General features: G+C 57.2%; 1 protein-coding gene across 9 annotated transcripts; it reads right to left on the bottom strand.

The window, feature by feature from the left end:
• Nucleotides 1-210: 210 nt before the first annotated feature.
• Nucleotides 211-26907, bottom strand: TSPOAP1 (TSPO associated protein 1). 9 transcript variants are annotated; one of them, XM_080681508.1, is made up of 32 exons: nucleotides 25715-26907; nucleotides 24840-24947; nucleotides 24443-24571; nucleotides 23678-23857; nucleotides 22960-23145; nucleotides 21709-21786; nucleotides 21539-21622; nucleotides 21189-21278; nucleotides 20880-21002; nucleotides 20530-20634; nucleotides 19142-19192; nucleotides 18527-18547; nucleotides 17511-17715; nucleotides 16751-16923; nucleotides 14973-15088; nucleotides 14479-14588; nucleotides 11521-12351; nucleotides 11205-11356; nucleotides 10493-10867; nucleotides 10170-10409; nucleotides 9257-9439; nucleotides 7795-8658; nucleotides 7061-7160; nucleotides 6807-6961; nucleotides 5970-6138; nucleotides 5296-5340; nucleotides 4830-4862; nucleotides 4541-4644; nucleotides 4378-4449; nucleotides 4037-4147; nucleotides 3411-3472; nucleotides 212-1487 (listed from the first exon to the last, which is right to left on the bottom strand). In XM_080681508.1, exons 1-31 carry the CDS (start codon nucleotides 26042-26044, stop codon nucleotides 3443-3445), a joined length of 5553 nt encoding a protein of 1850 aa, XP_080537634.1. In that variant the 5' UTR covers nucleotides 26045-26907; the 3' UTR covers nucleotides 212-1487; nucleotides 3411-3442. The 9 variants fall into 9 exon arrangements, with proteins under 9 accessions (XP_080537626.1, XP_080537628.1, XP_080537629.1 ...); XM_080681500.1 differs by lacking the exon at nucleotides 3411-3472 and having other exon boundaries at nucleotides 211-1487; XM_080681502.1 differs by lacking the exon at nucleotides 3411-3472 and having other exon boundaries at nucleotides 211-1487; nucleotides 7795-8652.
• Between the last annotated feature and the right edge of the window lie 505 nt (nucleotides 26908-27412).

The following is a 27412-nucleotide window of genomic DNA, read 5'->3' as shown; positions in this document are numbered from 1 at the left end:
TCGATTATTTCCATGAGTTTGGTGCAGGGGAATCAAGATTGCAGAATGTGCCTTGTCTGTGCTCCCTCCGTCCCCTTGCCCAGGCCTCTTTCTCCCTCCAGGACCCTGCCCCTGGCCTTGCAACCAGGGACTCAGGAAGCTGACAAACTTTCTTTTCCAGAGAAGAAACTCAACAGCTGATTGCTGTTCACTCAGTTTGCCCCAGGCACCCTGGGATGTAACTTCTAGGTTCTCAAGTCCAGCATGACCCGCCCCTTGAGGAGTCCTTCGCCCCAGGTAGAATCCAGCATGGGTTTTGTGAAAATAGACTTTATTATAATAAAATGTCTTTTTAAACAAATACCCCCACCATTCCTCACCCCTGGAGACCAAGGTAGGGGTGGGGTTCAGTCAAACAATCTCCCACCACAGCGAAGGGAACATGCAGAGACACTCACCCAGCAGGCGGGTGGGGATGGATGGTGAGGGTAAGGGTGGAGAGCCCCCACCCCACTCTGAACTGGGAATGTATGAAAATAGCTGCATAAATCTGTCCTTTTCCCCAGCCCGGGACTCCGACAGGGGCCAGAGGAAAACGATGCAAAAGAGAAATTCAATCTGATGAGCAAAATAAGGCAAACCCAACTCCTGCTTGCTGCCTCTGGCTCCCTGGGTCTCTGCGGTTGGGGGACACACAGGGGCCAGAGGCCGGGCTGGCAGGGCGGGGTGGAGCACTCTGGGGGTTAGGCCCGCTTTGGCATGGCCTTTCTCCTTCCCGGGCCTGTGCAATGGATGCGAGATGGAGGAAGCTAGACTGAGGCACTGAGTATGTACATATATACACGGCCTGTGGGGAGGGGCTCGGGACAATCCAGTGCAAACTTTCCTTCAGGGCAGGGAAGACATGATCAGGAGAGCCAGTGCCATCCAAGGGAACAGGCCCCTTTCCCCCCTAGGGTCCCCTGTCCTAGGAGCGGGAAGGCCAGAGAAGGGACTAGCATCCCGTGGTGAGAAACTAGGCATAGGTGGGTGTACTAAGAGTCAAGAGTCCCGGGTCCAGTCCTGGCTCTGTGAGCATGGTGAGTTACTTCCTCTCTGGGCCTCAGTTTCCCCTCCTATAAGAGGAAGGTGCCCATTCAGGATTCATCCTCAAGGACTCATTTAGCTCTGACCTTCCCCGAGTCTCTGATTCTATTCCAATTGCCACAGTGTTAACTCAGAAGAATAGAAGTCCAGGGCCGTCCTCCCACCCCACCCTCAGGACAGGGACCGGGGAGGGGGGAGAGGGCCTCCAGGGACCACTTCCTTCTGCAGGATGAGCCACAGCATCACGCCTTCTTTCCAGAGCCCAGTTTCCTGAGGAGCTGCTTCCCCTTGGATAAGAGGTCCCGCACCTTCTCGCTTGTGCCCTGTGGCCCCCCGAGTTCAATCCTGGGAAGGCTGCCAGGGCCAGGGGCACAGGGCCCACCTGGAGGCACCGGGGGCACTTGTGTTGAGCCAGCCCAGTCCTGGAATGTGAGAGAGAAGGGACAAGGTCAGGGCCCAACTCCCTGCCCTAATTTGACTCCTTTACCCTACAGCTTCAGGCGCCCAGAACTCCGCGTTGCAGAGCCATGGTCAAGAACCAGAGCCCACCTGGCCGGTGTGCTCAGCGGTTAGAGCATAGGCCCATGCACTGGAGGGTTGCGGGTTCGATTTCCAATAAAGGTCACGTACCTGGGTTGTTGGTTCGACCCCAGCCCCAATGGGGGCACTTGTGGGAGGCAACCAATCTATGTGTCTCTCTCACATCTATGTTTCTCTTTCTCTCTCCCCTACAATCCCTCCCTTTCACTCTCTCTAAAACAAACAAACAACAACAAAACACACAGAGCCCGCCTACCCCACACACAGCACAGAGAGGTGAATGAGCACAGTGATGCTGAGGGAGCACTGAGCTAGGAGTCTGAAGGGACAGAGGCAAGGGCAGTTCTGCTCCTGTTCACCTGGGCCCTGGGCAAGCCCCTCCCTTTCTCTGGGTGTCTCTACGGGGTGCTGAGCTGACAGAGCTCGAGTCCTTGGACCTGACCCTCAGGAGGAGTTCCCCAATTTTCCCCTTGTCATCCCCTCCCAATGAAGGGAGAGCAAGGACCAGGACCACTCAGAGGCAGCTGTTCCCTCCAGGGGGCAAAGGGGCATGCCCCCCAGCCCAGCAGATGTGCTTCCCCAGGGCCTTCCTGGAGGGGAGCCAGTGTCCACCCCATGGGGAGGAGATCAGAACTCTTCCTTGAATGGTCCTGAGAGAGCAGCTGGGAGCCTGAAACCAGAGATATTTGGGCGTCACTCAGCCCCCAGCACAAGGATGGAGGCTGCCTTGGCCCCCCCTTTAGCATCTCTCCCTTGCTGAACCTCCTAGCTCCATGTGCAGCTGGGAATGTCGCCTCTGCCACAGACCCACCCAGACAGTGCTGTTAGTGGCCTAAGGACAGGGACTGGGAAAACAGAAGAGCCACCAGGAAGTCTCTTCTAACCGCCCCCCCCCCCCCGACATATTCCCATATTCCCCACCATGACCTCCTGGCCTGGCACATACCCTGGCACAAGTCAGGTCTTGCCAGCCTGCATGTCCTCCACACTCCACTCCCTCAAACCTCTACTTGCTGCCAGAGCCTGGCGGTCTCCTGGCCAGAGCCAGACATGGAGCCCAGACCAGAGGCAAGGAGCTGGGTGCCCAGCCTGGGACCCAGCCCCACCAAGGCCCTGGTGATGTAGCAGGGCCTGCCCACCAAGAGGTCTGCTAGCACCTAAAGGTTACGGCATCTACTGCCAACCAGTCAGGGCTGATGGCTGGCCATGAGGGAAGGGTTGCTAGGGAAACAGAGGGGGTCTCTAAGTGCCCCCCCCCGAGGAGTGGTGTGGTTCATCTATGGGCTCCACTGTTTTAGCCCCCACCCTTTGTTATTCCCCTCAGCAGTGGAAATGGAAAGTTGGAAGTAAGATCATGCATCTGATCCCCTAAGAGATCATGACGAAGAGGATAAGGGTGGGAGACTATTATTACTGGTGGCTTTACAGTGTCATCCTTCTGTCACCAATAATAATAATAATAATAATATTATAATACCATGGCATATAGTATCATAATACACTGAGGAGTCATAATGTGGACGCCATGTAATATTCTATAAGCCGTATGTTATAGAATATCTGAGGAGTCTGCTAATATGGGACATTATATACTAAGATGACATGTGTTTCTATGACAGCTGGCACTGGCCAAAGGCAAGGGGAGGGGATGATCCTATGATCTCATAGCAAGATGTCCCTCTCTCATTCCCTGGAGGAAAGTGGAAAAGCCAGGTAGCTCGGGCATGCGAGACAAAGGAGTACTGTCTGGTTATGGCGATGAGGAGTGGGGGTCACATGGACATAGGGGCCAGCCCCCCACTTACATGTTGCTTGCTCTACATATATCTATCTCCATCTAGCACTGGACTCTTCTCTTCCTCGTTCTCTGAAGAACAGGGAACAAAGAGAGGAGATGGGTTACGGACAGACCCACGGGTTCGCCCAGTCACCAGGTTGCCAGGTCACAGGGGCTGGTCCTGCTTTGCACTGCCTTTGAAAACCTGGGTTTTCTGGTTCAGGCCTGGCCTCCTTGCCCTCTCCCTGCCCTGTGAGGCTGGAGCCTAACTGTACTCCACCCACCCCAGGAAGAGGCACGTTCTAAGCGTGAGAACCCAGGAAGCTGCCTGACTGGGCAACTGGCTTTGAAAGGCTCTGGGAAGACAGGGAGATCCAGCAGGTGGGAGATTCCTGAAACCAGGCTAGAGGTGTGGAGGCACAGGGGTTCTTTTCCACAGGGCCCCTCACCTGCATCAGCCCCGGGGTGTGGGCAGCTGGGCTGGGGATCACCCCTCTGCTGAAGGGGCGCCTCCTGGAGGGCGCTGGCCCTGGCTGGGCTCCTCGGACAGAACTCAGCAGCTCCAGCCTGGGCGCAGGGCTCATTGATCATCATCCTCTGCACCCCTCCCACCACACTGCCCTGGCCCCCCCACCACACCAGCTCCTCACTGACCTGACTCTCGGTCAGGGGTGTCCCAGGCTCCCTGTGGGAGCTGCCCGCCTCAGGCCCAGGGCCCTCCAAGAAATTGGATGGAACCAGGCCCCTTTGTCCATTTAGTTCCCCCTGGGGAGGAGATACTGGTGAGATTGAGATTAGGAAACAGGCCTCAGCCCCACCCCTTGACCCGGAAGCCCTCTGAACAGCCTGAGGTCAACATCTCCGTCATGGGAGGTGGCTTGTCCATTCCCCCAGGCATCCGTTGTGGGGAACCCTTGCTCGTGCCCTCCCCAGCTCTGGGAGAGCCCTCTCTGCAGGGCTGTGAGGTGGGAATGGCATCCCCCCAGTGTTCTCACATAGTAGAAGCCATCATCGTCCATGCCCCCGAACACAGTAATGATGTCCCCTGCTCGGAAGGGCAGCTCTGCCTGTGGAAAGACCAAGAGACAGGTGTCAAACCCAGGGAGGCCCTGCCACCCCCCACCCCCTGTTGGCTGGCCTCTATCTGAGGGTCCCCACCTCCACATCCATGTTGGGGGAGCTCTCCCGAGGGTTGTAGTCAAACGCAGCCACCATGGAGCGGGGGGCTCTCAGGCTGGCAGAGGAGACCAGCTGGGGGCGGCCTGCAAGGGGAGAGGAGAAGACTCGGGACTCTCTCTAGACTCCCCACCCCACCACTTCTGCAATGGAGGTCTGCTGACCCCCTATGCACCACCTCCCCCATTCACTGTAGCCTCTGAGCAGAGACCAGAGGGCCTGCCTGCCCCACCCCTTTCCCCAGTCTCCCCTACACAGGATGGCCCCTCACCTGCACAGTGCTGCACTGGACCTTCTGACTCAGCTGCAGAGAGAATGTGTGTGTGAGCCCCGCCCCTCACATCCCTGCTCATCCCAAGCAGGGGATGGATGGTGCAGGGCAGGCGGGATGCTCAGCCTCACATCAGGGATGCAGGAGAAGGATGCTCAGAGAGCACATGAGCCCAGCCCTTTGGTGTGGGTCATGAACTAAGGCCCAGGAAGGGTAAGTGATTTCCTCCAGGTTGCACAGAATTTACAGTCAGAGGCTTTTTGGGGCAGAGGGCCCGGCGGCTTGCCCCTTGCTCCAGTCCCCTTGAGAATGAAGTAACCTCCTCGAGAAGGGATGGATGGTGTGAAGGTCTGCCCTGATCCCCTTTACCTCCTCAAAACCCCACATGTGTCTCCCCAGAGAGCCAAGCAGTGACCCCATCCCCACTCATCCTCACGGGCCCCAAAGGAGAGGGGGTCTCACCCACCTTTCTTGGAGCGGCGGGGCTTGGGGGGAGGCCCAGTTGTTCGGGCTGTGGGGGATAGAAAGAGATCCAGGAAGACAAGTAGATGTAAGAGAGAAACTGAGGCAGGGATAGGACAGTGACTCTGGAGTCTCCTCTTGGGGCCACACCAGGGTCCCTGTGCACAAGTTTCTAAAGAGCATTCCTGCCCTAGCTGGCTCAGGATAGAGCATCAGCCTGCAGACTGAAGGGTCCCAGGTTCGATTCCAGTCATGAGCACATGCCTGGGTTGCAGACTTGATCCCCAGTGGGGGGTGTGCAGGAGGCAGCCCATCAATGATTCTCTCATCATTGATATTTATATCTCTCTTTCCCCCTCTGAAACCAATAAAATATATATATATATATATATATTTAAAAAGAGCATTCCTCTCCCATCCCCAGCCTCCAGAATCCAAAATGCAAAGCCCATCCCCTCTGCAGCAGACCCTGCTCCATGTGGCAAGCTCACTGCTACGGCCACACTGGCCTCAGTCTCTGTGAGGCCCCAGTGGCTGTGCTAGACTCTTGAAAAATGAGGCTTCCCACCTCTCCAGACACACAAATGCTCCATACTCCAGACATACAAAGCTTGGGGGGGGATGGGGGGATTGGGACTGGGGTGGGGGCCTTGGCTGAGGGACAGCGGCAGGTCATACCTGAGCCCTCAACGAGAACATGTGGGGACAAATAACCCTGCTGAAACAGCTGCTGCCTCCCTGCAGGAGTGTCCACAGCCACCTCAGCCACCATGTTGCAGGGGATGTAGCCCATCCGGCCTCCACCTTCACCCCGGTAGAAGCCATCAGCATCCTTGTCCCCAAACACCTGGAGGCAAAGACCAGCTGTGTCAGGAGGCCAGTTGAGCTTGCTCCCTATGCCCAAGGCCCCAGCCCCGCAGCACTACAATTGGAACTGCAGAACGCTCTGCCTTTTGTGGCTGTGGAACACGAAATTGGGGGAAAGGGCCAAGATTAAGGATCAGAGAGATGAGAGAAAATAGCCTTTTCGGTAGTATCGTCACCCACTATCTGCACGTCCATTCCCCTGGCCCTACCTCAGACTAGATCTCCCCAACCTCAGAGCAAGAGCAAAAGCCTTCAATAAGTACTTGGAAGCATAATAAAAGTTGTGATGTTGCCCGGCCGACGTAGCTCAGTGGTTGAGCGTTGACCTATGAACCAGGAGGTACCTTGGTTGCGGGCACATCCCCAGTAGGGGGCGTGCAGGAGGCAGTTGCTTGATGTTTCTCTCTCATCAATGTTTCTAACTCTCTCTCCCTCTCTGTAAAAAATCAATAAAATATATTTAAAAAAAAAAAGAAGAAGAAGAACCCTGTGAGGTAGGAAACAGGCCCAGAAGAGTTCATCTATTCAAGGTTACACGGCCAGAAGTGACAACCCCATTTCACGTGGCTCTAAAAGCTGTGCTCTGGCCCGTGCATGGTTACATCTCCACACAGCAAAGGAGGGAGGAGGGAGGACCCAGTGAGTCACCTTCAGGATCTGGCCTTCCCGGAAGGGGAGCTCCTCTTCCCCAGCATCCGGGTTGGGTGACATTGACACAGGGTCATAGTCAAACAGAGCCACAAAGACCCTGACAGGCAGGTCCTGGTGAGCCAGCACTTCTTCTGGGGGGCTCCTCGGAGGGGCTGTGGATAGTTGGGGAGAGAGAGCAATGATAATGAGCTCTGGCCAAGAGGTTAGGAAAGGCCCCCCACACCTAGCTCAGCCCCCCATCAGGTGCTCACCCAACTCAGTGGTGTCCGGCCTGGGGGCTCGGGCCCCTCTCCGAAGGGGTCCCCTCTGCCCAGACCTGTCCTGCCTTCTGGGCTCTCCAATCTCTGTTGCCTGCAAAGAGGGGGCAACAGAGGGCAGAAATGTCACACCATCCATCTGGCAGGCACCTCAATAGGGGCAGAACCCCGCGTGTGCTCCCCAGCTCTGCCCCGTCAGCAAAAGCAGCACAGCAGAGCAGGGACACAACATTCCTCTCCTGCAGTCTTGGCCCAACCTCGCTGGAGACTTCAGACACCGCCATGGGGGGAGGAAGGGTAGGTGGGGAGGCCCAGCTCCAGCCACCCTGGTAGCTGTGTGCGGTAGAGGGGACTAAGGTGAGATCTTAGAGTTGACCAAGGAGAAATTGAGAGGAGGGCCTCTTCTCAGCGTCAGGGTTGGGTGACGCTGGACATCACAGTCAGAGTCCTAAGCAGAGGAAAGGGCCACCCTGCCCAAAGGCAGGGGGCTGGCTGGCGGCAATTGGTGACTAATAATAACAGAATATGGTGCATCCCAGTTCCGATCAGCAGAAGCAGCAAAGCAGTGGAATGTGGGTGGGAAGAGACAGATGAGGGAGCCCAGAGGCCCAGCCCCACCTCTGCTGATGAAGGCGGCAGCGTGGAATGGGAGTGGCTGGTGGGCAGCAAGCAGAGCCACCAGGCGGCAGCAGGCAGGGGGCTGCCGGGGGTGGGGAGTGGGCACGGACCCGGGAGGCTGGCTCCTTGGCTCTGCCAGTCGCACTGCAGCCTCTCCGCTCTGGCTCCCCTCTCTCCCAGGCCGGGAGGCGTGGGTAGGGGTTGGGGCCTGAATTGGCCTTCAGAGCTCCCCTGGACCTTCCTATGGGTGCTGTGCCCCAGGCCTCCCCGTCTCTGAGGTAGCAGGAGCTGGTGATGCTGACACCCCGGCCGCCTGCCTCCTGCTCATCCTCAGAATCATATTCGATGCTGATTTCCAAGCACTTGGGGGAGAGGCAGCTGGCCAGGACAGATTCTGCCGTCCGGCCATGAGGGTGCCACTGGGAAGGGGCTGGCCGCCCTCTCCCACCAGCCTCTGGTCCACCCCTAGCGCCCTCGCCCACAGGTGGGCCACCCCTCTCCCGTGTGGGGCCGGGTCGTCCAGCAGCCTGGGTCCCGCCGTTGCTGAGAAGGCGGCTGCAGTGCTCTCGGGGATCTGGGGACCGCCTGCAGTTTGGGGGCTTCTCGATAGAGCCACTTCCTCTCCCCCAGTTGCTTCCACCAACTAGCCCTGGCATGTCCTCCAGGTGGTCCCTGGCACTGGAGGGCTCAGGAGACAAGGGACGTGGTCCAGGTCCTTGAGGACGAATGCTGTCACCACCCAGCTCCAGCAATGTGGGCTCCGGCGGGCTGTGGTCTCGGGAAGAAGAGCCTGCCCCAGGCTTCTCCTCTTCCTCTTCCTCCTCCTCCTCTTCCTCCTCCTCCTCCTCAGGGATGCTAAAAAGCTTCTTGCTGCAGAACTGCTGGAGGGGCAGCTCCAGGATCTGCTCCAAGATCTCCTCGTCACTGTCAGTCTCAGAGAAGGGCTCAGGCTGGGGCTGGGGCTGGGGCTGGGGCTGGGGGATGGGGGATGGGGAGGGCGAAATGGGGGAGGAGGGCAGCAGGGAAGAGAGGTCCATGGAAAAAAGAAAAAGCTGTGACCTTTGCCCTCAGATGAGAGCAGGGGTTACAGGTAACCTCACAGCCCTCCCTCAGCTTCCTCCAAGAGGAAGGACCAGAGAGGGGGGTGGCCCAAAGTCACATGGTGTGTCCAGGACAGAGCCAGAGAGACTGAGGGAACACACCCAGGATATGGCTGCACAGATGCTCAGGGCCCTGAGTGACAGGAGCAGGCCATGCCTGTAATAGCAGAGAGGACTCCCCACTCCTTCCCCATTAGCTCCCAACACAAGGATCTCAGAAGGCCAGGGTGCTGCATCTGGTGGGCTGAAGCCAGAGAAGGTGCAGCAAAGAGCTCCTCATCCTCCCCTTTCTTCCCAGGAGGGCAGAGGTCAATCCTGAGCCACTTCCTATCTGGGGCTTAGGACAGGGCCCAGCCCACACACCTAGAAGGTTGCTGGCACTCACTGGTGGCTGGAGCAGCTGCTGACACATGGGGTAGAGACCCCTGGAACTCGAGGTCTAGGGCCCACCAGCCCCTCCTCACCCCATTACCTTGGGCCCATTCTCCCTGATGCTGATGCCAGCAACCTGCTTCTGGAAAGAGCAAGCCCTGGAATCCAGCTCCTCTTCCTCCTCTTCTTCCTCCTCCTCTTGGATGTCTGACAGATCTGAGTTTCGTCCATGGTCCCCAAGGGAGTTCACTAGACGCACCCCAAGCTCTGCCATGTCTTCCTTCTGCAAGAGGTGAGACAAAGGAGGAGAGGGGAAAGGGCAGAGAAGGACTCGGGGTGGGGGCACTCTGGCAGGGTCAGCCCCAGCCAGAATGAAGCCAGAATAAAAGGAACCCCTTGGCAGAGGGAGAGGGTCATGTCCCATATGGGGGTATACACAACGAGAGGAGGAGAAGGATGGGAGCCAAAGAAGAAGAGGAAGAGGAAGAGGAAGAGAAAGAGAAAGAGAGAAAGAGGAAGAGAAAGAGGACGAGAAAGAGGAAGAGAAAGAGAAAGAGAAAGAGAAAGAGAGAAAGAAGAAGAGAAAGAGAAAGAGGAAGAGGAAGAGGAAGAGGAAGAGGAAGAGGAAGAAAGAGAAAGAGAAAGAGGAAGAGAAAAAGGAAGAGGAAGAGAAAGAGAAAAAGAGAAAGAGGAAGAGCAAGAGGAAGAGGAAGATGAAGAAAGAGAAAGAGAAAGAGGAAGAGAAAAAGGAAGAGGAAGAGAAAGAGAAAGAGAAAGAGAGAAAGAGGAAGAGGAAGAGGAAGAAAGAGAAAGAGGAAGAGAAAAAGGAAGAGAAAGAGAAAGAGAAAAAGAGAAAGATGAAGAGGAATCTGGGAAGATAAAGTGGCAAAGAAACAGATACACAGCATAGACCAGAGCAGAGAACCTGCAGAGAGGGCCAAGTTTTGGCTGATAGGAGGCAAGGAGGCAGGCCCGATTCTTTGAGGAGGCACAGTATGTCCCTAACCCCTTACCTCAGCCCTGGGCCTCAGCCCAACCCCCGTGTCTCCTCCAAGGCTGGCCTCAGCACAGGGCACCTTCGGGGCCGGGGCCCCCTCCGTGGAGCAGGGTGCCAGGCAGGCCTCTCCTGCAGTCCACTCAGTCTTGTCCTGGGCCAGTGAGGAAGCTGCAGGGCCAGGAGCTCTCTCACCCATGGCTGGCTCTCTGGCCCTCCTGTCATCTGAGGTGCCCAGCACAGCTGCCCCAGCCTCCTCCTGGAATAGAAGGCACTGAGGAAGGGCCCAAGCCCCGGCCCTTCTCCCAGCCTCCACCTGCGCCCCCTTGCCCAGTAGGGTACCTGGGAGCAAGGTGCTGTGGGCTCCTCTTGGGATCCTCTTGTCTCTCTGGGAGGGCTCGCTGCGGGAACTCCATGGGGCTCTCTAGTTCCATGGGGCTCGGGGCATTGTAGGGGAGAGCTGGGGTCTCCAGGAGCTGGGGAGGCTGGAGCAAGGGGTGGCCTGGCCTCTGAGCCTGGCCGGGGTGAGGGGCAGGAGACCCTGGCTGGCAGGCAGGCCACAGCCAGGGCCGGGGCAACGGGAGCTGGAATGGAGTCGGCCGACTCGCCATGGGGCGACATGGTGCGCACGGCCACCTCGCTGCACACCTGCAGCAGCTGCAGCTGGGACAACTCCACCAGCACGCTGCCCGCCGTGGGTGAGGCCACCTCCATGATCTGCAGGGCGGAGGGAGCACAGGAGGGGAAAGGGAAGCTGGGATGGACCAAGTGTGAGGACACAACGACAACGGTGACTCGCACAGCCAGGCGCCGTGCTAAGCCCTTGGCATGCCTATCTCCTTTAAGCTGCCTGCCACAGGGCTTCGGTGCTAGAATGGTTTTTTGAATCCCAGTTACCAAAGCCCATGCTTTTAACTAATCTGCTACCTAGTGCCCAAATGCCAGGGGCTGGGCATCACTGTGCCAGGCTGGAGAGACTAGGCCTCTGAGCATGGCAAGGAGAGACCCACATCCTGCTCCTAGGGTACAGATGGACAGAGTGCCCAGCCCGTACCTTCTGCCCATCCGCATAAATGGCATAGCCTGTGACCCGGACGCCATTGGAGGTCCCAGCAGCATCTATTGTTACGGGGAGCCAGCTGATGATCAAGATTCCAGGAGAGGGCCCTGGCTCAATCTGCACATCCAGGGGGGCATCGGGTGGGCCTGGGGGAAAGGGACACAAGACCCAGGAATGCAGGACACTCACCGCTGGAGATACCGCCCACTTTGCCACTTCCCTGAAAATTCTAGTAACAACAGCCTCTCCTTCCACGATCACCCATGGCCTGGCCTTCTGGGTGTCACAGTCAATGCCCAAGCCTGCACACCTGCTGGGAGTGTCGTGAACTGCAGGGTGGCAGTCCGCTGCTCCGGCCTCTCCCAGCCTGGTTCACAGGATCCTCCAGGTAGGAGCTGAGCCTCCACTCGGGCCTGATAGAGTGTACCAGGCCGCAGGTTGCAGAAGGTGGTCCAGTAGGTGCTGGGGCGGGCAGGGGGGCATTCTTCCCCATTGAGGTAGATGGCATGAGCCAAGTTGCTATTGCCGGGCACCCAGGTGATCTCAGCAGAAGTGGCTGTCAGTCGATGGACTCGTAGCTGGCTAGGTACCACCCCGGCCCTGGCACCCATGGCCAAGCAACAGCGCAGAGGGTCAGAGCTGCCCCGGCTGGTCAGGGCCTGCACAGAGACACGGAGCGGCCCGGCCCGCAGGTCCAGGTTTTCAAGCACAGCCTTGGGGGGTGCCCCAGGTCCCAGGGCCTGACGCAGCTCCCCATTCACACAGATCTGGTAGCCACGCAGCTCCACTCGCTCAGGAGGCGGCTCCCAGGCCAGCACCACGCTGTGGGCCAGCTGCTTGAGGACGGCCAGATGGCGAGGGTAAGGCACAGCAGGGGGCTCGCCCAGGCCTTCCGGTGAGGGGCTCAGACTGAGCTCATCCGCTGCAGTCTCCTCCTCTGATCTGGGCTGGCTGCGTCCCCCGACACTCTGGCCCCCGCTACTGCTGCCACCTCCACCACCGCTCAGGAAACTGAGTTCAGGGCCTGAACTGTGGGACAAATCGGCCAGCTCCGAAGGGAGGGAGGTCAGGAGGTCGTCGTCGGACACGCGCTCTACAAAATTGGAAGGAACCAGGCCCCTTCGGCCATCCATGAGCTCCCCTGGCGGAGGGAGGGCAGGGAAGGGAAAGGCAGAGAGGAGGTAGAGAAAAACCGGTCCAATAAGTGCATTTTACAATGGTGAGTGGGTGATCTTAAGCATTTGATTCAAATCAAGGTTTGCCTGTCAGCACTTTTAAAAGACAAGAGCAGTCAAGACCTAGATTAGGGAGTTACTGTTCGTTTTCGTAAGTGTGATCACAGTATTGTGGCTATATAGCACAGGGCTCCTTATTTTTAATGTGTGCAGGAATCACCTGGAGATTTGTTGAAATGCAGATTCTAATTCTGTTAGGTCTGGGTGAAGCTGAGATGCTGCGTTTCTAACTAGTCCGGAGGTGATACTGATGCTACAAGGATGTAGGCGAATGTCCGTGCTCTGAGGAGGTGCATGTTGAAGTATGTTCCAGATGGGATTAGAAGCAGGCCCGGGTCTGGGAGCATGACTGGCGGTCAGTCTAGGCAGCGACCAAAGGTCAGTTCTGTTACCTGTGCCAGCTCCTCTGAACACTTGACCACAGAGTATTGTAACATGTGCTCTTGTTTGTTTGAGGGACGTCAAGGGACACAGCAGGTCATGTCAGCTAATTTGAGAGAAGGAAAAATCCCCAGGGAATAGTGGCTGCTGTGCCTTAGTGGGAGGCAGGGGCAGCAGAGGGTGCATATAGGGCCTGCGAGTTTCCCCAACACCTTCTCTTTCTCTCAGGCTAGGAGAGAAAAAAAAGGCAAGGAAACTTGAAGAAGAAACAATAGGGACATTACAAATAAGATAATATTAGCGCTGTAGTGGGTTGAATAGGGGCCTCCAAAAATATGTCCCTGTCCTAATCCCTGGATCCTATGAATGTGACCTGATTTGGAAAAAAGCATCTTTGCCCATGTAATTAAGTAAGGAGCTTGAGATGAGATCATGCCAGGTTATCTGGGTGGGTCCTAAATCCAACAACAATAAGAGATGCACAGAGAGAGATAATGAGAGAAAAGGAGGCAGCAATGTGATGACAGATGCAGAGACTGGATGTGGCCACAAGCCAAAGAACACCTGGAACCACCGGAAGCTGAAAGGAACAAGGAACGGGTTCTCCCCTCGAGCCTCCAGAGGGCGTGTGGGCCTGCCAACACCTTAATTTCAAATGTCTGGCCTCCAGAGATGTGAGAATACATTTCTGTTGTTATAAGCCACCCAGTTGGGGGTAATTTGTTATGGCAGCCCTTGGAAATTAATATAAGCCCTAATATGACGTTAAGATAGGAGCCTTCATACTAAGCAGGTCCACAGCCCTGAAAGGCTGGTGCTGGAGTCAGGCACATGCCCCAGTGCTGGTACCACAGAGAGCAGTCCAGGTGGGACCAGGTACAGCTGAACCAGTCACTTAGCTCAAGTTTGGTGAGGAATACGGCATCCTGCATCCAGTCGTCTCCATGCCTTTAAAGTCTATCCCAGGCTGTATAATTCAAATTCTAGAAATTTGTGGTTGGTTAATATTTATATTTTTGCTGCCCCCCACCCCTCCAAAAAAAAAAAGGTGTCAGTTTTTTGTTTTGTTTTTTCATAACAAAAAACCTGGTGCCAGGCCAGGAACACCCTACGGAGTCTCTTTTGCAGGCCCTGCCCTGTTACCCAGTCTCAGTAATGGGACATCTGTCTCAGTTGCCTGGTCTCCCCCCTGGAGAATTGCTCTGAAGTCCACCCCCTGCCTGGGCCCTGACACGTGCTAACTACTTGCTAACACCCTTTCCTGGGCTCTGGACCCTGATTCCTCCTCCCTACACCCAACTGGACTCCAGCATCAGATCTGTGCTACATGTCTGACCTCAATGTCACTAGTGTTAAACACTGCCATGTCTGTCTGCCAGCACAAAAGTGAATTCAGTCAAAATCCCGTGTCACTGTCTATCAGCTGCACTGTGCGAGGCCTTGTCCTGACCTGCAGTCAGACCAGCTGCCCCCTTTCCCAATACGCTTCCTTTCCCTTTCCCCACAGGCTGCCAGGTCTCTGTTGCCTTGTAGGTGAGTCTGAAAAGTTACGGTGAACTGAGCATGCTGGGGAGAGGGTATGGATGGGTGGAGGTCTTTGGGAAGAAGAGCTTAAAAGCAGAGGAATGGACAGAATGACCCCACCTTCCTACCTTCAAAAAAGCCATCCTCATCCATGTTGCCATAGATGTAGATATACTCGCCAGCAGTAAGCGGAAGTTCTGCCTCTGGATTCTCATTGGGGCCCTCGAATGGGTTGTAGCTGTTGGAGGAGGCACAGAGGAGGAGAAGGAGGAAGATGGGGAGGAAGAGGAAGAGGAGGAGGAGGAAGGGGAGGAGGAGGAAGGGGAGGAAAAGGAGGAGGGGGAGGAGGTTGGAGGTTGGAGGAGAATTATGACCTACATCCTACCTTCATGTCCCATTTCCTCTCCCCACTGCCCTAGGCCTTTATGGAGACTTGGATGTCCACCTTTAGCCAAAGAGAATGCTCACTGCACCCACCTTGGCCCAACTAGGTTAAGAGGACATGTTCAACTGGGATCCCTGTACCAACCCCATCTTCCCCAGAGGCCTCTGTCTTCTCCAGGCCCCTTCCTCCCACCCACCCCACATGCTGGGGGGATAGGGAGCAGGGTGAGAGGCCCACCTATAGCGTGCTAGGAAGACCTGGATCCTGGCTCCTCCCCGGCTGCCCTCTGGAGCTGCTGGGAGCAGGGAGACGGTGTCTGCCTCCAGCTCCTCCACCTCACTGGCTGTGTCCACCTGGGGGAAAACAGAAAGGGCCAGTCCTCTCCATGACTCGGGGCCAATGGCCAAGCAAGCAGGTTTCCAGGCTGAGCCAGAGGAGGACCCTTTGAGAAGGGAAAATGAGTACAAGGCCCATAGCAATAGCCCCGCTGTTTTCTAAATCAGCTCCTGAGCCAGCAGATCCTAGCAAAGCCCAGCTGCTGCAGAGCGGGAGTGGGGATAACCTGGATCCCTCCTGGAGCCCCGACCTCTACTGCACCAGCCCAGGAAATGACCACTTTCCCCATCGGAGAGGGGGCCAGCCACACTGGTATGGGTGGGTGTCCAATGGCAGTGATCTCCTTAAGGTAAAAACACAGCAAAGAGGAGGAGGAGGAGGGGGAGGATGTTGGAGGTTGGAGGAGAATTGTGACCTACATCCTACCTTCATGTCCCATTTCCTCTCCCCACTACCCTAGGCCTTTATGGAGACCTGGTTGTCCACCTTTAGCCAAAGAGATTGCTCACTGCACCCACCTTGGCCCAACTAGGTTAAGAGGACATGTTCAGCTGGGATCCCTGTACCAACCCCATCTTCCCCAGAGGCCTCTGTCTTCTCCAGGCCCCTTCCTCCCACCCACCCCGCATGCTATAAAGAGGTGAAGAGGAGGCAAAAGGACAAAGAAGCCCCAGCCAGCGTAGCTCAGTGGATAGAGCATCAGCCTGCGGACTGAAGGGTCCAAGGTTCGATTCCAGCCATGCCTGGGTTGTGGGCTCGATCCCCAGTAGGGGGCATGCAGGAGGAGGCCGACCAATGATTCTCTCTCATCACTGATGTTTCTCTCTCTCTCTCCTCTCCCTTCCTCTCTGAAATCAATAAAGAAATATATTTTTTTTTAAAAAAAAAAAAGGACAAAGAAGTCCCTTTGTCCCTTTGTGAGAAGTGTCCTGAGCACTGGGCATCCAAATCCAGCACCACTGCTCTGTCCCACAAGGGGGCAGTAGAGGGCCGGGGCTGGATTCTACCACTTCCCACAACCTGGGACAGCAGGGCTGCGGGAGTTTGGGAGGTAGGAGGTGACTGGAAGAGTTGGGAGTGACCCCCAAGAACTCAGTGATAATAATAGCTGCCACATTTAAGTATTTAGTGTGTGCTCTGCACTGAGGAAGGCACTTTCCTTACATTTTTTCATTTAATCCTCACAACAAACTTACAAGGAGGTTTTATTAGCTCCAAAATCCAAACAAGGAAACCAAATCCCAGAAAGGGTCTTGCCAAGACAGCACTGGGATCTGAATCCCGGAACCTGTGCTCTTTCTCACATAGCCATCACTTCTGCTGCAGCCACTCTCATGAACAGTCTCATTATGTGGAACCTGGCGCCATGGTATCTCCCTCCAGCCAACCCAGGACTTCTCTGGGGCTTCTCTGAGCCCCAGAGGGGTGGAGCTGGGTGGCTCCAAGGTAGGGCCTTCAGGGGGGCCCTGGAGACCAAGATGGCTCCTCCTTGAGCTCCCTGTGGACCAGGAGGAATCTACGGACCCTTCTCTCCCAGGGCCTGGCTCCACTTCCCAATGTGGGAACCCCTCATAGGCCAGCGGTCACCCAACTTCTGGGGCCTCCACAGAGGTCAGGGCCACCTCCCCTCCCACTTTACCGAAGCAGAGCCAGAACCCCAGCCCCTCCCCAGCACTGACCTCAGGCGTAGGGCATGACTTTGGGCTGTTGTGGATGGACTCAGAGTGAGAGGAGTTGGAGAGAGACTCTGCCTTCTTGGCTGTCCTTCGAGGGACCCCGGCAAGGGTGGCAGGGGCAGGCTCAGAAGACTTTGGGGTGCAGCGTCCTGGGGAGCCCGGCAGGAGGTCAGAGTCTAAAGAACAGATGGTACAGGGTGGGTGTGGGGTCTGTGGCCTGAAGAAGGACCAGGGACCAAGGTCGACCTGCTTGGATTATGGGGGTCAGGCCCGCCATAGCTGGGTTCCCTTACAAGAAGGGAAATATTTAGGAAAACTTACTGAGTAGAGGTAGAGGAACTTTACAGATATTATTTCACATGAGCCTCAGAGCAGCTTGATGAGGTACACCGAGTTTTTCCTTTTTTATAACTTAGGAAACCGGGGCCCAGTGGTTTAGCAGCAAGATCAAAATTACATGGGCTATTGAGTGAACAGAGTTGGGACCATCAGGTCTGATGCCCAACTGCTTACAAGCCCACACTGCCTGCCATCGAGTTCTAGAGCCCAACTCCCAACCACGAACACAGAGGTCTTATTGGAGGGAAGGAGCAGTGGCCTGAGACACCTGGGCCAGACTCGGGGACAGCCACTCCAGACCTGGCTCTAACTTGCTGTGTGACTTCGGGTGAATTGCTAGCCTTCTCTGACCCTGAACTTTCTGCTCTATACAAATCCCCAAGCCTGGGGATTCCAGGCTAATGGCACTGGGAGTCTACCTTACCTTTGGGGCCGGATCCCCGGCAGGGCTGGGGGTTGGAGCAGCAGCAGGGGGGTGGTGGGCGATCCCCAAGGGTACTGCAGCCCAGGGCTGAGGTGAGCAGATCCAAGGGGCCAGGGTGCAGGCGGAAGGCCTGGAGTTCCTGTGCCAAGAGGCTGAAGCGTTCTGTTTGGCTGCGGCACTGCTCCTCGAGCTCTCGAACCCGGACCTGAGCCAAGACCCACCATGAGCCACCAGGCCTGGCAAAGCTGCCCAGTCCCAACCTGTGCCATCTCCACATAGCTGCACATAGGGCTTCGGACCACATCGCCCAGCCCCTAGGCCTGGGTATCAATTCTGGGCCTGGCTGCCCCATTGCCTTAGTAGTGTCTAAGCTCAGAGTCAAGTGCTGGAGCTGTGGGACATCACATGACTCTCCTCCAGAGAAGAGCTGGGCCTGCTTCACACTCAGCACACCCTCTCACCCCAGGCAGTGGCACTTCCTGCTTCTGGCTGCTTTCTAGGCCAAAAGGGATGGCTCCCATCCCATCACTACCACCAGTATCAGCTCAGGAGTTTTTTTGGCTCCACTGCTTGTCACCCTCCCACAGTCAGTGACCCAAATCCCTGCCCTCAGAGAGGTCCCCAGAGAGACCACACACGGGAGCTAGGGACATCTTGTGACAAGAACGAGCCGATTCTCAAGACCTCTTCATCAGGTATCCCGAGAGTCTCAACCTAAGGGGCCCTCCCCTGGCCAATATCAAGAGGATTATGGGTTAGGCTGATGCTGAACTTCCTCATGGGCTCAGTGGCTAGGCTTTAGAGGAGGGAAGGCCCCGTGTCTGCCAGGTGTAGTAGCAGGTCCGGGACAAGGAGATGGCCCACGTGTCCTGTGGGAACCCCAGCCCATCTACAGACTCTCAGGTCTGCTCCTGGTCACTCCTTGCTTTGTTGGACATGAGAGTTGGGACCACTTGGACCTGAGGGAGGAGATGCAGCTCAGTGGGCCAGGAAGGTGGGAGATTGAGGAGCTGTACCTGCATGGAATCCAGGGTAGACTGTGGCAGGAAAGAAAAGCACAGAGGAGAGATTAGATCCTGAGACTGTGTGTCATCACCCAGAGAGGGAGAGGGAGAGACAGGGGCCCAAGTGGACACCCTGTGGCCAGCTCCCTGGACTGACTGAGCAGTTCCTAAATCGAAGGCTATTTCAAGGTGAAGGCATCCTGGGGGTGGGGGGGAGAGGGGGTAATGAGACTCCTGCCTCCAGACCCTGCCTGGTTGTGCCATAGCCTGAGAAACAGGCCAATGGTGGAGGGGATTCTCCAGGCACTAGAGCAGGGGTGGGCAAACTTTTTGACTCGAGGACCACAATGGGTTCTTAAACTGGACCGGAGGGCCGGAACAAAAGCATGGATGGAGTGTTTGTGTGAACTAATATAAATTCAAAGTAAAGGAGCAGAGGGGAGACCAAGAGAACCGGATAGAACAGCCGGATCCGGCCCGCGGGCCGTAGTTTGCCCAAGGCTGCACTAGAGTATTTAAGGGGCCTTCCTGCAACCCCACACCCCACACAGTCCACTCTAGCTCTCTCTGAACTTCCCCTGCCTCCCCCGAAGCTGGTATTGCTGGTGACCACCTCCAGGGACTTACCTCCAGCAGCTGCACGGCCCCTTCATGTTCCCTCTTAGCTTCTGCCTGGGCCTACAGGTGGGAGGAGGCAAAATGCTGGAGGGGAAGGATGAGGAATGGGGGTGGGATAGAGGGAGATGCAAAGGAGGGTAGGAAGGGAGGATGGAGGGCAGAAAGAGGGGGAAGGAGAGGGAGAGGCAGAAGGAAGGGGGGCTGAGCGTTCCTCCCTTCCAGACTCCTATCCCTGAACCATACCTTAGGCCAGAAGGCAATAGGGTCAAGGAGAGGTGGGCCTGATGCTGTCTCTCTCTTTCCCTCCTATCTCCCTGGGAGCTCCTTCTCAGTCTCTTTCTCCTGCTCCCCTTTTGAATGTTGGGGTGCTACTGAGCCCACTTTATACTCGTTACTCTCTCCCAAGAGGCCCTTCTAGTCAAATGACTAGACACACTGATGACCCCAAAGCATACCTTCAAGACCAACTTCCCCATGACTCCAGACTCATTGATCCAACTGTCTATGAGCATCTCCACTTGAATGTTTAACACACAACCCAAACTTAGCCAAGACAGAACTCAGAACTCCGGACTCCCTGCCACTCAAGTCCTGGCGAGTGAAAGCCCCACCCTTTATCAGGGTTTACTCAGCAAATGGGTAACAGAGTGGGGATTGTCATTGTACGACTGGAATCCGTGGAGTCATCGATTCTATCTCCAAAATATACTTCAAATGTATCCACTTGTTTCCACCTTCACTGCCTGCTCCCTAGTCTAGATGGCCACTATCTCCCACGTGGACCCCTGCAACAGCCCCAACACCTGATGGCCCTGCTCCATCCCACTCCCCTGGTCCATCTTCCACGGCGCTGCCAATGTCACCTTCTAAAATGATGAAATCAGATCATGCTGCTCCCTATTGGGGACCTTTCAATAGCTTCTAACCACTCAGAGAGCAAAATATCCAAACTCCTTCAATAACCTTTCATGCTCAAGGTGATCTGGCTCCTGTCTGCCCCTGCTATTCTGTCCCTCCAACTACGTTCTAGCCCCTCTGGTCTGGATCCCAACCTCTTTCCCACAACAGGGCATTGGCACTTCTAGTCCCCTACCTGGAATGCTCTTCAGCTGGCTCCTTTGTGACCTGGAGGTATTAAAACCCTCCCTGCTGACCTAAAGTGGTCCCTCAGTCACTCGCTAACATAACCCTATCCGCCGCCCCCACTGGGATCACCTCAATCACAGATCAGCTTATTTGCTGATTGGTCAGGGACATGGTCTTTGCCCACTGTCCCCCAGCACCTGGAACATAGTGGGTGTTGAGTAAATGCTTGTTGGATGAGTGGATGACGAGGCTGAGGTCCAGCAGCCTCCCACTCTTCCAGCATTCCTGCCCTCTAGACACCCTGTCCCCACCTGCTGCAGCCTCTGGACCTCCTCCTGCTTCTCCTGAAGGCTGAGCTGAGCCTGCTCATGTTCCACCTCCAGCTGCTGCCGCCGCTGGGCCACCTCCCGCATGTGCTGGAATACAAGACCCTGTGTCAAGGCCAGAGACCCACCATATCTGTAAAGATCTAAGATGAGGGAGGCTCAGATAACGTGTGTTTCAGATACCCTCTAAGGCTACAAAAGGAAAGGGGCTAGCAGCTCCAAGACTGGCCTCAGACCCCAGTGCCCCACAAAGGGCATATTGCACTGTCCCACTTTTCTCTCTGTGCCAGGTATCAATACTCCCCCCTCCTCCCCCACCAACACAGCCCTCTCACCTTCAGCACCTGCTCCAGGCTCTCCAGCTTGCTCTGCAGGCCCTGGCTCTTGCGAAGGGCCAAGTCCCTCTCCTGTGTCACCCCCAGGAGCTGGTCCCTCAGCTCTGCATTCTCCCACTCCACCTGGAGAGGGGGGAGTGGCAGGGAGCTGGGTGTGTGAGCCTTGTCCCACCAGCTCCTTCACCAGGGAGAACCGTACCCTTCATACTCACTCCAGCCCAGTTTGAGGTGTGGAGGAGACAGCCCCTTGCCAGGGACCAGGGCCCTAGCAGGATCCCAAACCACACAGCACCTGTGTGGAGTGGCTACCTGGTCCTTCTCCGTGGCTCTCCCACTGAGCCGGGAGTTCTCATCCACGAGGCGGGCATTCTCATTCTGGGCTTCTCTCAGCTGCAATTCCTGAGAGACCAGAGGAGCTCTGGGGAGGAAGCCTGGCACCCACATTCCTCCCCTCCCCACACAGAGGACCCTGCCCTCCCAGTCAAGGCCTTCCTCCCCGACCTGGTGCCTGCATCAGCCAGGAAAGTAGCCCTGCCGCAGCACAGGGAAAGTGTGCTCCTCAGGGCAAGAAGGATAAAAGCGGAGCAGAGAGGGAGCCCACCACCTGGCTGGCCTGGGGGATGGGGGAGCTGGCCTATGGGAGGCCCTCCAGAGCTCACCAGCTCCTCACATCGCCTCTGCTTTTTTCGGGCTTCCTGCTCCAGGCTCTGGCATTTCTTCCGCTTCTTGCTAAGCTCTGACTCCTGTGGGGTCAGAACCGAGGGCTCCTCATGTGGGAAGGCAGAGCTGCCCACTACAGGCCTCCTCCAGCCCTTGCCCTGGGACTTACCAGCTGCTGCACCCTCTGCTGTTTCTCTGGCTCCCCTAGGACCACGGGTGGGTTTTCCACATCCTCCTGGGGAGTAGCCTGGAAATGCCCAGGAGCACGGGACTGGCACCTGAGAACAGGGCCCCAAGGCAGCCTGCTCCCAGCCCAGCCTGTCCGTGGGAGGTTCCCACCTCATCTCACAGTCAGCCAAGAGATCCCTGTCCAGGAAGTGGAGGGGGGGGGGTGCTCTCTCCCCACCCCATCCCATCATCTCCACCTGATGTGGAACTGCAGAGGCTGCACCTCTGAGTTCTCCAGCTCCTTCACCAGGGAGAACAGAGATGGGTCCCTTATCCAGGCCAAAGCTTTCCCTTTTTAGCTCCTTCTAGCAGCAGCCCTGCTCTGCACTCAATACCTGCCCTGGTGTCCTTCCATGACTGGCAGAGAACGAGGCGGCCACCTGGGTCCCTGGGGATATGGTATTCCCAGAGCTAGGGGTTCTTGGACAATCCAAATAGGCCCTAGACTCTAGGGCCTAATGCAAAACCTGGTCAGGCCCTGCTAAAGCTTCCCCAAGCCCACCCTGTGGCACCTCCCATTTATCTGTGCAAACTCTAGAGGAGGACAGGTCTTGATGGATGCATCTCCCTCCCTGGGTCAGGCAGAGGGGCAAAATCTAGCAAGAAGCACCCTCCACCCAGAAGGAGGTGGACCTAAGTGCTACCCAAGGAGAGAGGATGGAGAGGAGCCAGACTTCCAAGTTCTGGAGGCCTGAGGTGGGGTCCCTCGCCTGCGCAACAGGGGCTAAGCCCCGCGCCCAGTGTGGGTCGCCCATACCTGGAGCCGGGACGGACGCTGCCCCGTGTAACCGGGGCGGGCCTGGCGGACCAGGCAGGCGCTGAAGGGGGCGTCCCCGCGCAACAGCAACTGCAGGAGGCGGCGGCGCAGACTGAGCCCCGGGCGGCTGCCAGGGCAACCAGGGATTTGCGGCCAGGCCGTACCACTGGCGGCGCGGCGGGGGCGGCGGGGCGGGGCGGGCGCCGCGGGACACCGGCCTGCGGAGGGCGGACCACAAACTCCCGGGGGTGGGCACAGGTACGAGTGCTGGGAGGCTGAACCGGGACCCTACCTCAGGGTGTCAGGAAAGGTCCCCCAGCCCTTGTGCTGCTCACGCCACCACCGGATCCTCGGGGCTCTGAGCGCGTTTCAGGAGGAGATCCCGGAGCCCCCCACCCTCCATCTACACACACCTGCCCCGGTGCCGGCGCTCACCTCTCCCAGGGCTCTGGGAGTGGGCGCTCCTGCTTTGACCCGGACAGTGGGGCCCGGGGGCCGGAGCGGCGGGGACGGCTCCTGCTGGTTGCGCAGGGCGATCTGCCTCTGCAGCCGCAGCACCTCCCGCTGGGACTCGCGAAGCAGTCGGTCGAAGTCCCTCAAGTGGAGCCACTGGGGGCCCTCCTGGGTTGGGGCACAGGGAGGGAAATTTGGCCTAAACCCCTGCCCACCTCTCCCTCAACTTGTCCCCTTGCTAGCGGGGCTCTGATGCGCGGGAACGTGCACATCCTCCCATGCATACTAGTACATGCCTTGGTTATAGGTGCGTGCGAATAGCATTTGCTAGCCCGCGTGCAGACATACAGTGACTCATTTACTGGGCACTCGCCGTGTGCCCGGCACTGCTAAATGCCTTGTGAACATCACTTGACGCAAGTGTTAGATATGTGTGGATTCATACAACCAAACCCACTGGCATACAGCCTGAAGCCTGGAGCACAGAAATACCCAGGTCTGGGACTCATGGCTCCGCCCCCTTCAGTTCAGGCTTCTCCCCGCTCCCACCTGGGCCGTTGCCAGGGGAACCTACTCCCCAGCAGCCTCCACCTTCCCGCTTCATTTGCATCTCATTAACATCTCGGTCCACAGCCCACAAGCCCGGCAGGTGGCTCTGGGTAGGACGGAGCTGGATGGGGTGACCAGGGCCTCCTCGCACCTTGCCCGCCAGGGTGAGCCTGGCCTGCAGCTCCCTGCACTCCCGCTGCAAAGCAGCAATCTGCTTGTCCTTGGCCAGCAGGGCGCTGGCTGTCTCACTGAGGTCCCGGGTTCGCTGGCGGGCCAGGGCCTTTCGGCACAACTCCAAACTGGGCCCTGGACGGGGCACAGGGGCACTCACCTGGCCAGAGGAGGGGTAAGGCCAATGGTCATCTGAGGGCTGGGGCACTTCTCCCACTTCTCAGCTCCTCCCCAAGGAGGGGTTAGGTTAAAAACCTACAAGTGTGGCCTCTTGCTTTTACCCTGTCTGGGGCGGCAGGGGACCAACAGCCTCATTTGACCCCAACAATCCTCAAGCAGGACTGACAGAGTTAACCTCACATCCTAGTTTAAGCTCAAAGGATGCTGCTAATTTAGGGCTGCCACTGTGATGGGTCTTCATCCCTGCCCCCACAGGCTCTGTACCCAGAGATGAGCTCAGCGGGAGACTGTAGCCAGCACCAGCACGTGGTAATCCAGAATCCTGCTCCCTGCCTGCTCAGGAACTCCCCGCCCAGCCCTTCCCTCCCTCCTGTGGCTCCAGAAATCCTCAGCCTCCTAGCCTGGCCAGCATTTGCCCTTCCTACACTTTGGCCCCCCGAGTTCCTGCTTTCCTGGGTGCTAAGAGTCCATGACTCCTAAACCCCACCCCTCAGGCCCAGCCCTGACTTCCCTCTTCCCTGGTCACACAGCCTTCATCTTGCAGCCTCCGGCCTCCCATCCTCACCACCTTCAGGTTAGTCTCCTGCAGCTTCCGGGCCCTCTCCTCCAGGCGCTTGGCAATGACCGCCAGCTCGGCGTTCTTTCGCTTCAGCCTCCGCACCTTCTCCTCCGTCTCTGGAAAGCTGGTCTTCCTCTGACAAGGGGTCAGCCAGAATAGGGCATGTGGGAAGCACCCCTGCTGACCCAATCCTAACTGCCCAGGCCTTGGGCTAGAGCCTGGGCTCACAGTGGAGTCCTCAGCAACTCTAGATAAGGGCTCACCCTCTCTGGGTCAGGGATCATGTCCTCTCCATGTGGCCCCCACTGCGGGAGATATATATGGGATGAGGAGGGCACAGAGGCAGAGGGGCAGAGTGTCTGAGTCTGCCTTCCCCTGGCTCCAGCCAGGACCCAGGACTCACCAGCCTCTGGTTTTCCTCTTTGAGGATGGCACAGTGCTGCCGCAGCTCCCTCAGGGCCCTCAGCAGCTCCAGACTGGGCCTGTCCCCGAAGCCCATGCTCAACTTGCCCTGGCATGGGAAAGGACAGGGCACAGGGCCTCAGGAACCCACCCGACCTAGTCAGAGCTCTCCCACCATGGCCCCAGGAGACACAGAGACAGGAAGATTCTCCCCCACATCCCAGGCTTTCAGCGTCAGCTCAGGAGGTCCAGGAGAAGGGGCTATCTAGCCTCCCTGCCCGCACTGGCACCCCCAATCCTGGGACCCTCTCTGGTAGTCCCCAGTTCTTCCCATGCCTGCTCATCTCCTCCTGGGAAATGCCAGCCCAAGTTCCCATGCCCACCCCTCCAGGCTCCATGGTCCCTGGGTCCCCCCCACCTCAAAGTCCCACTTCCTCCATCTCACACCCACCCCTAACCTTGTCCTCCCTGGCTCAGCTCAACACTGAACCCCTTCCCCTAAATCTGCTTTCTCTGCACTCTGATTCCACCATATAGCTCCACATACCCCAGTATCCTCCAGCCCCCAAAATCAGAGACTCAGGGAGGAGGAGACACAGACAGACAGACCGTAGGAGAGAGATTAACAGAGAGAGACGGGGTGGGGGGGGGGGGTAGGGGCAGGGCCAAATGTATACAGACAGAGAGTCAGAAGGACAGACAGATGGCAAGAAATGGAGCCACTGAGATTCCTGTCAAAGAAGGGAGGACAGATAGTCACAGAATTGGAAACCACAGATACAGACCAGGAGAGGAGAGGTGGGCCGTGGGGTTGCATATCATGCCCATAAGGAGAGGCCCCCACCTCTCAGACCAAGCCCTCCACCGCCCCCTTACCTCCTGGAAAGCCTCCACCTCCTCGTCCTCCAGCCTTGGGCAGCTGGGTCCGGAGCTCGCTGCTTGCTGCCCCAAGCTGGGCAGCCCAGTTTCTGTTCCTTCAGGGTCAATGTCCCCCACAGGCCCAGGGCTCCAAGCTCCCTCGGGCTCAGAGCTCTCCAAAGGCCTCAGTTCTCCAACCTGCAGAGCTGTCGGAGTATCGGCAATGCTTGGGGCTGCCCCTCCAGGTTCGCCCTCCTGTCCTGGAATCCAGCTCTGCCAGGCAGGCTGTGCCCATGGCTCCATAGCTCCGGGGTCCCCTGGCCGTAGGAGGGGTGTCAGTTGCTCCATGATACTGCCAAGGGGCCCCAGGACTCGGGCTGGGGGACATCACCCAGCCAAATGGAAGGGCTGGCAAGGGTCATGCCAGACCAAAACCTTTCCTCTCTGAGCTCTTGGCTTTACCGGGGCTCCATCCGAGGTTGGCCGAGTTCTTCCTCACCCACAAAGGAGGCTGCAGGAGTCGGGATTGTCAGAGCTGGAGCTGTGGGGTGCGGGGGGAGCTATGTCTGTTTGTGGCTGTGTATGTCCCTGTGAGGGTGTCCCTGTGAGGGCTGGGAGGATGTGCAGAAGCCACTGACAGCAGAGCCTGGGTGAGGGTGTGCGTGTGTCTCCAGATCTGTCTGTTCAGGTCAGCACTGTCTTGTGTGTGTGTTTGGAGGATGGTATCCCCACTTGTGTGTGTTGGAGGATAGCGGTTCTGTGTGTCACTGTCTGTGCCTGTTTCAGAGTTACCAGTTGTTTCTCTGTGTGTGTGGGTGTCTGTATTGCAGGGCTGTGGCAGTATGGGATGCTGTCACTGCTTGTATCCAAGCATCTCAGTGTTGTGCAGCTGTGTGCATTCGTGTCATTGTGTGTCCGTCAGCGTCTGTGAGTCTGGCCATCCATCACGACCCCTCAGCCAGCTTGGGGTCCGCAGGCTGCTGGGGGTGATCCCCAAAGGTCCGTTGTGGTCCTTTATCTCCTGCTCCTCTCTCCGCGGCTGCTCGCTGGCTGGATAGCTTGCTGGGCAGCCCAGCTGATCCTAAGGAGGCCTGGGTCGGTGGGCTGCTTGCCTCATAGTCTCTATGCTGGCCTCAGCTCTGGGGACTGCAGGGGTCCCCCACAGCCCCGGAACCCCGAGATGATGGGCGCCGAGAAGGCTGAGCCTTAGAATCTAGGGGGTGAGCAGGGAAGAGCCAGCCGTCCCCTCCCCTCCCCCTCCCCTCCCGCCCACCAATAGGAAGTCGGCTGCCGGTTTCCATGGTGATGGCGCTGGACTGGTGGGCTGGACCGGCAGATAGGATCGGGACAGAAGGAAGAGCAGGCTCCTCACAGGATCCCAGCATAATGCCCCCCACATGTGACCTCCTCCCCATACCTTCCGGGGTACACAGGCAAGGGGGCTGCAGTGGGTCCTCCCCACATCGGCCCCAGCCCAAGACGACAGAGACAGAGACAGGAGGTAGTGTGACAGATAGACAGAGCTCTAGCCACGAAGAAGGGCAGGAATAGAAAAAAAATGTGATTTGAGATGAAACAAAGAGAAACAGAAATTAAGAGAATGAAAACAGGAAGACTGAAGCAAAGAGACAGAGATAGAAATAGGCTGAGAGAATTGCTTCAGCTTCCTCCTGGCAGGGAGTATTTTGGGGGCAACTTGGCCATCTCTGGCCAGTA

The sequence above is a fragment of the Plecotus auritus genome, assembly GCF_963455305.1.
Source record: "Plecotus auritus genome assembly, chromosome: 7".
Lineage (NCBI taxonomy): Eukaryota > Metazoa > Chordata > Mammalia > Chiroptera > Vespertilionidae > Plecotus > Plecotus auritus.
Note: the sequence above shows the minus strand (reverse complement) of the source record. Positions and strands in the feature narration are given on the sequence as shown.

Coding starts and splice junctions, on each gene's coding strand:
- TSPOAP1 (XM_080681500.1), bottom strand. CDS start 26,044: ATGGAGCAACTGACACCCCTCCTACGGCCAGGGGACCCCGGAGCTATG. Junction 18,548..19,141: donor GGGCCGTGCAGCTGCTGGAG/GTAAGTCCCTGG, acceptor TTCCTGCCACAG/TCTACCCTGGATTCCATGCA. Junction 5,341..5,969: donor TGTTCTCGTTGAGGGCTCAG/GTATGACCTGCC, acceptor TATCCCCCACAG/CCCGAACAACTGGGCCTCCC.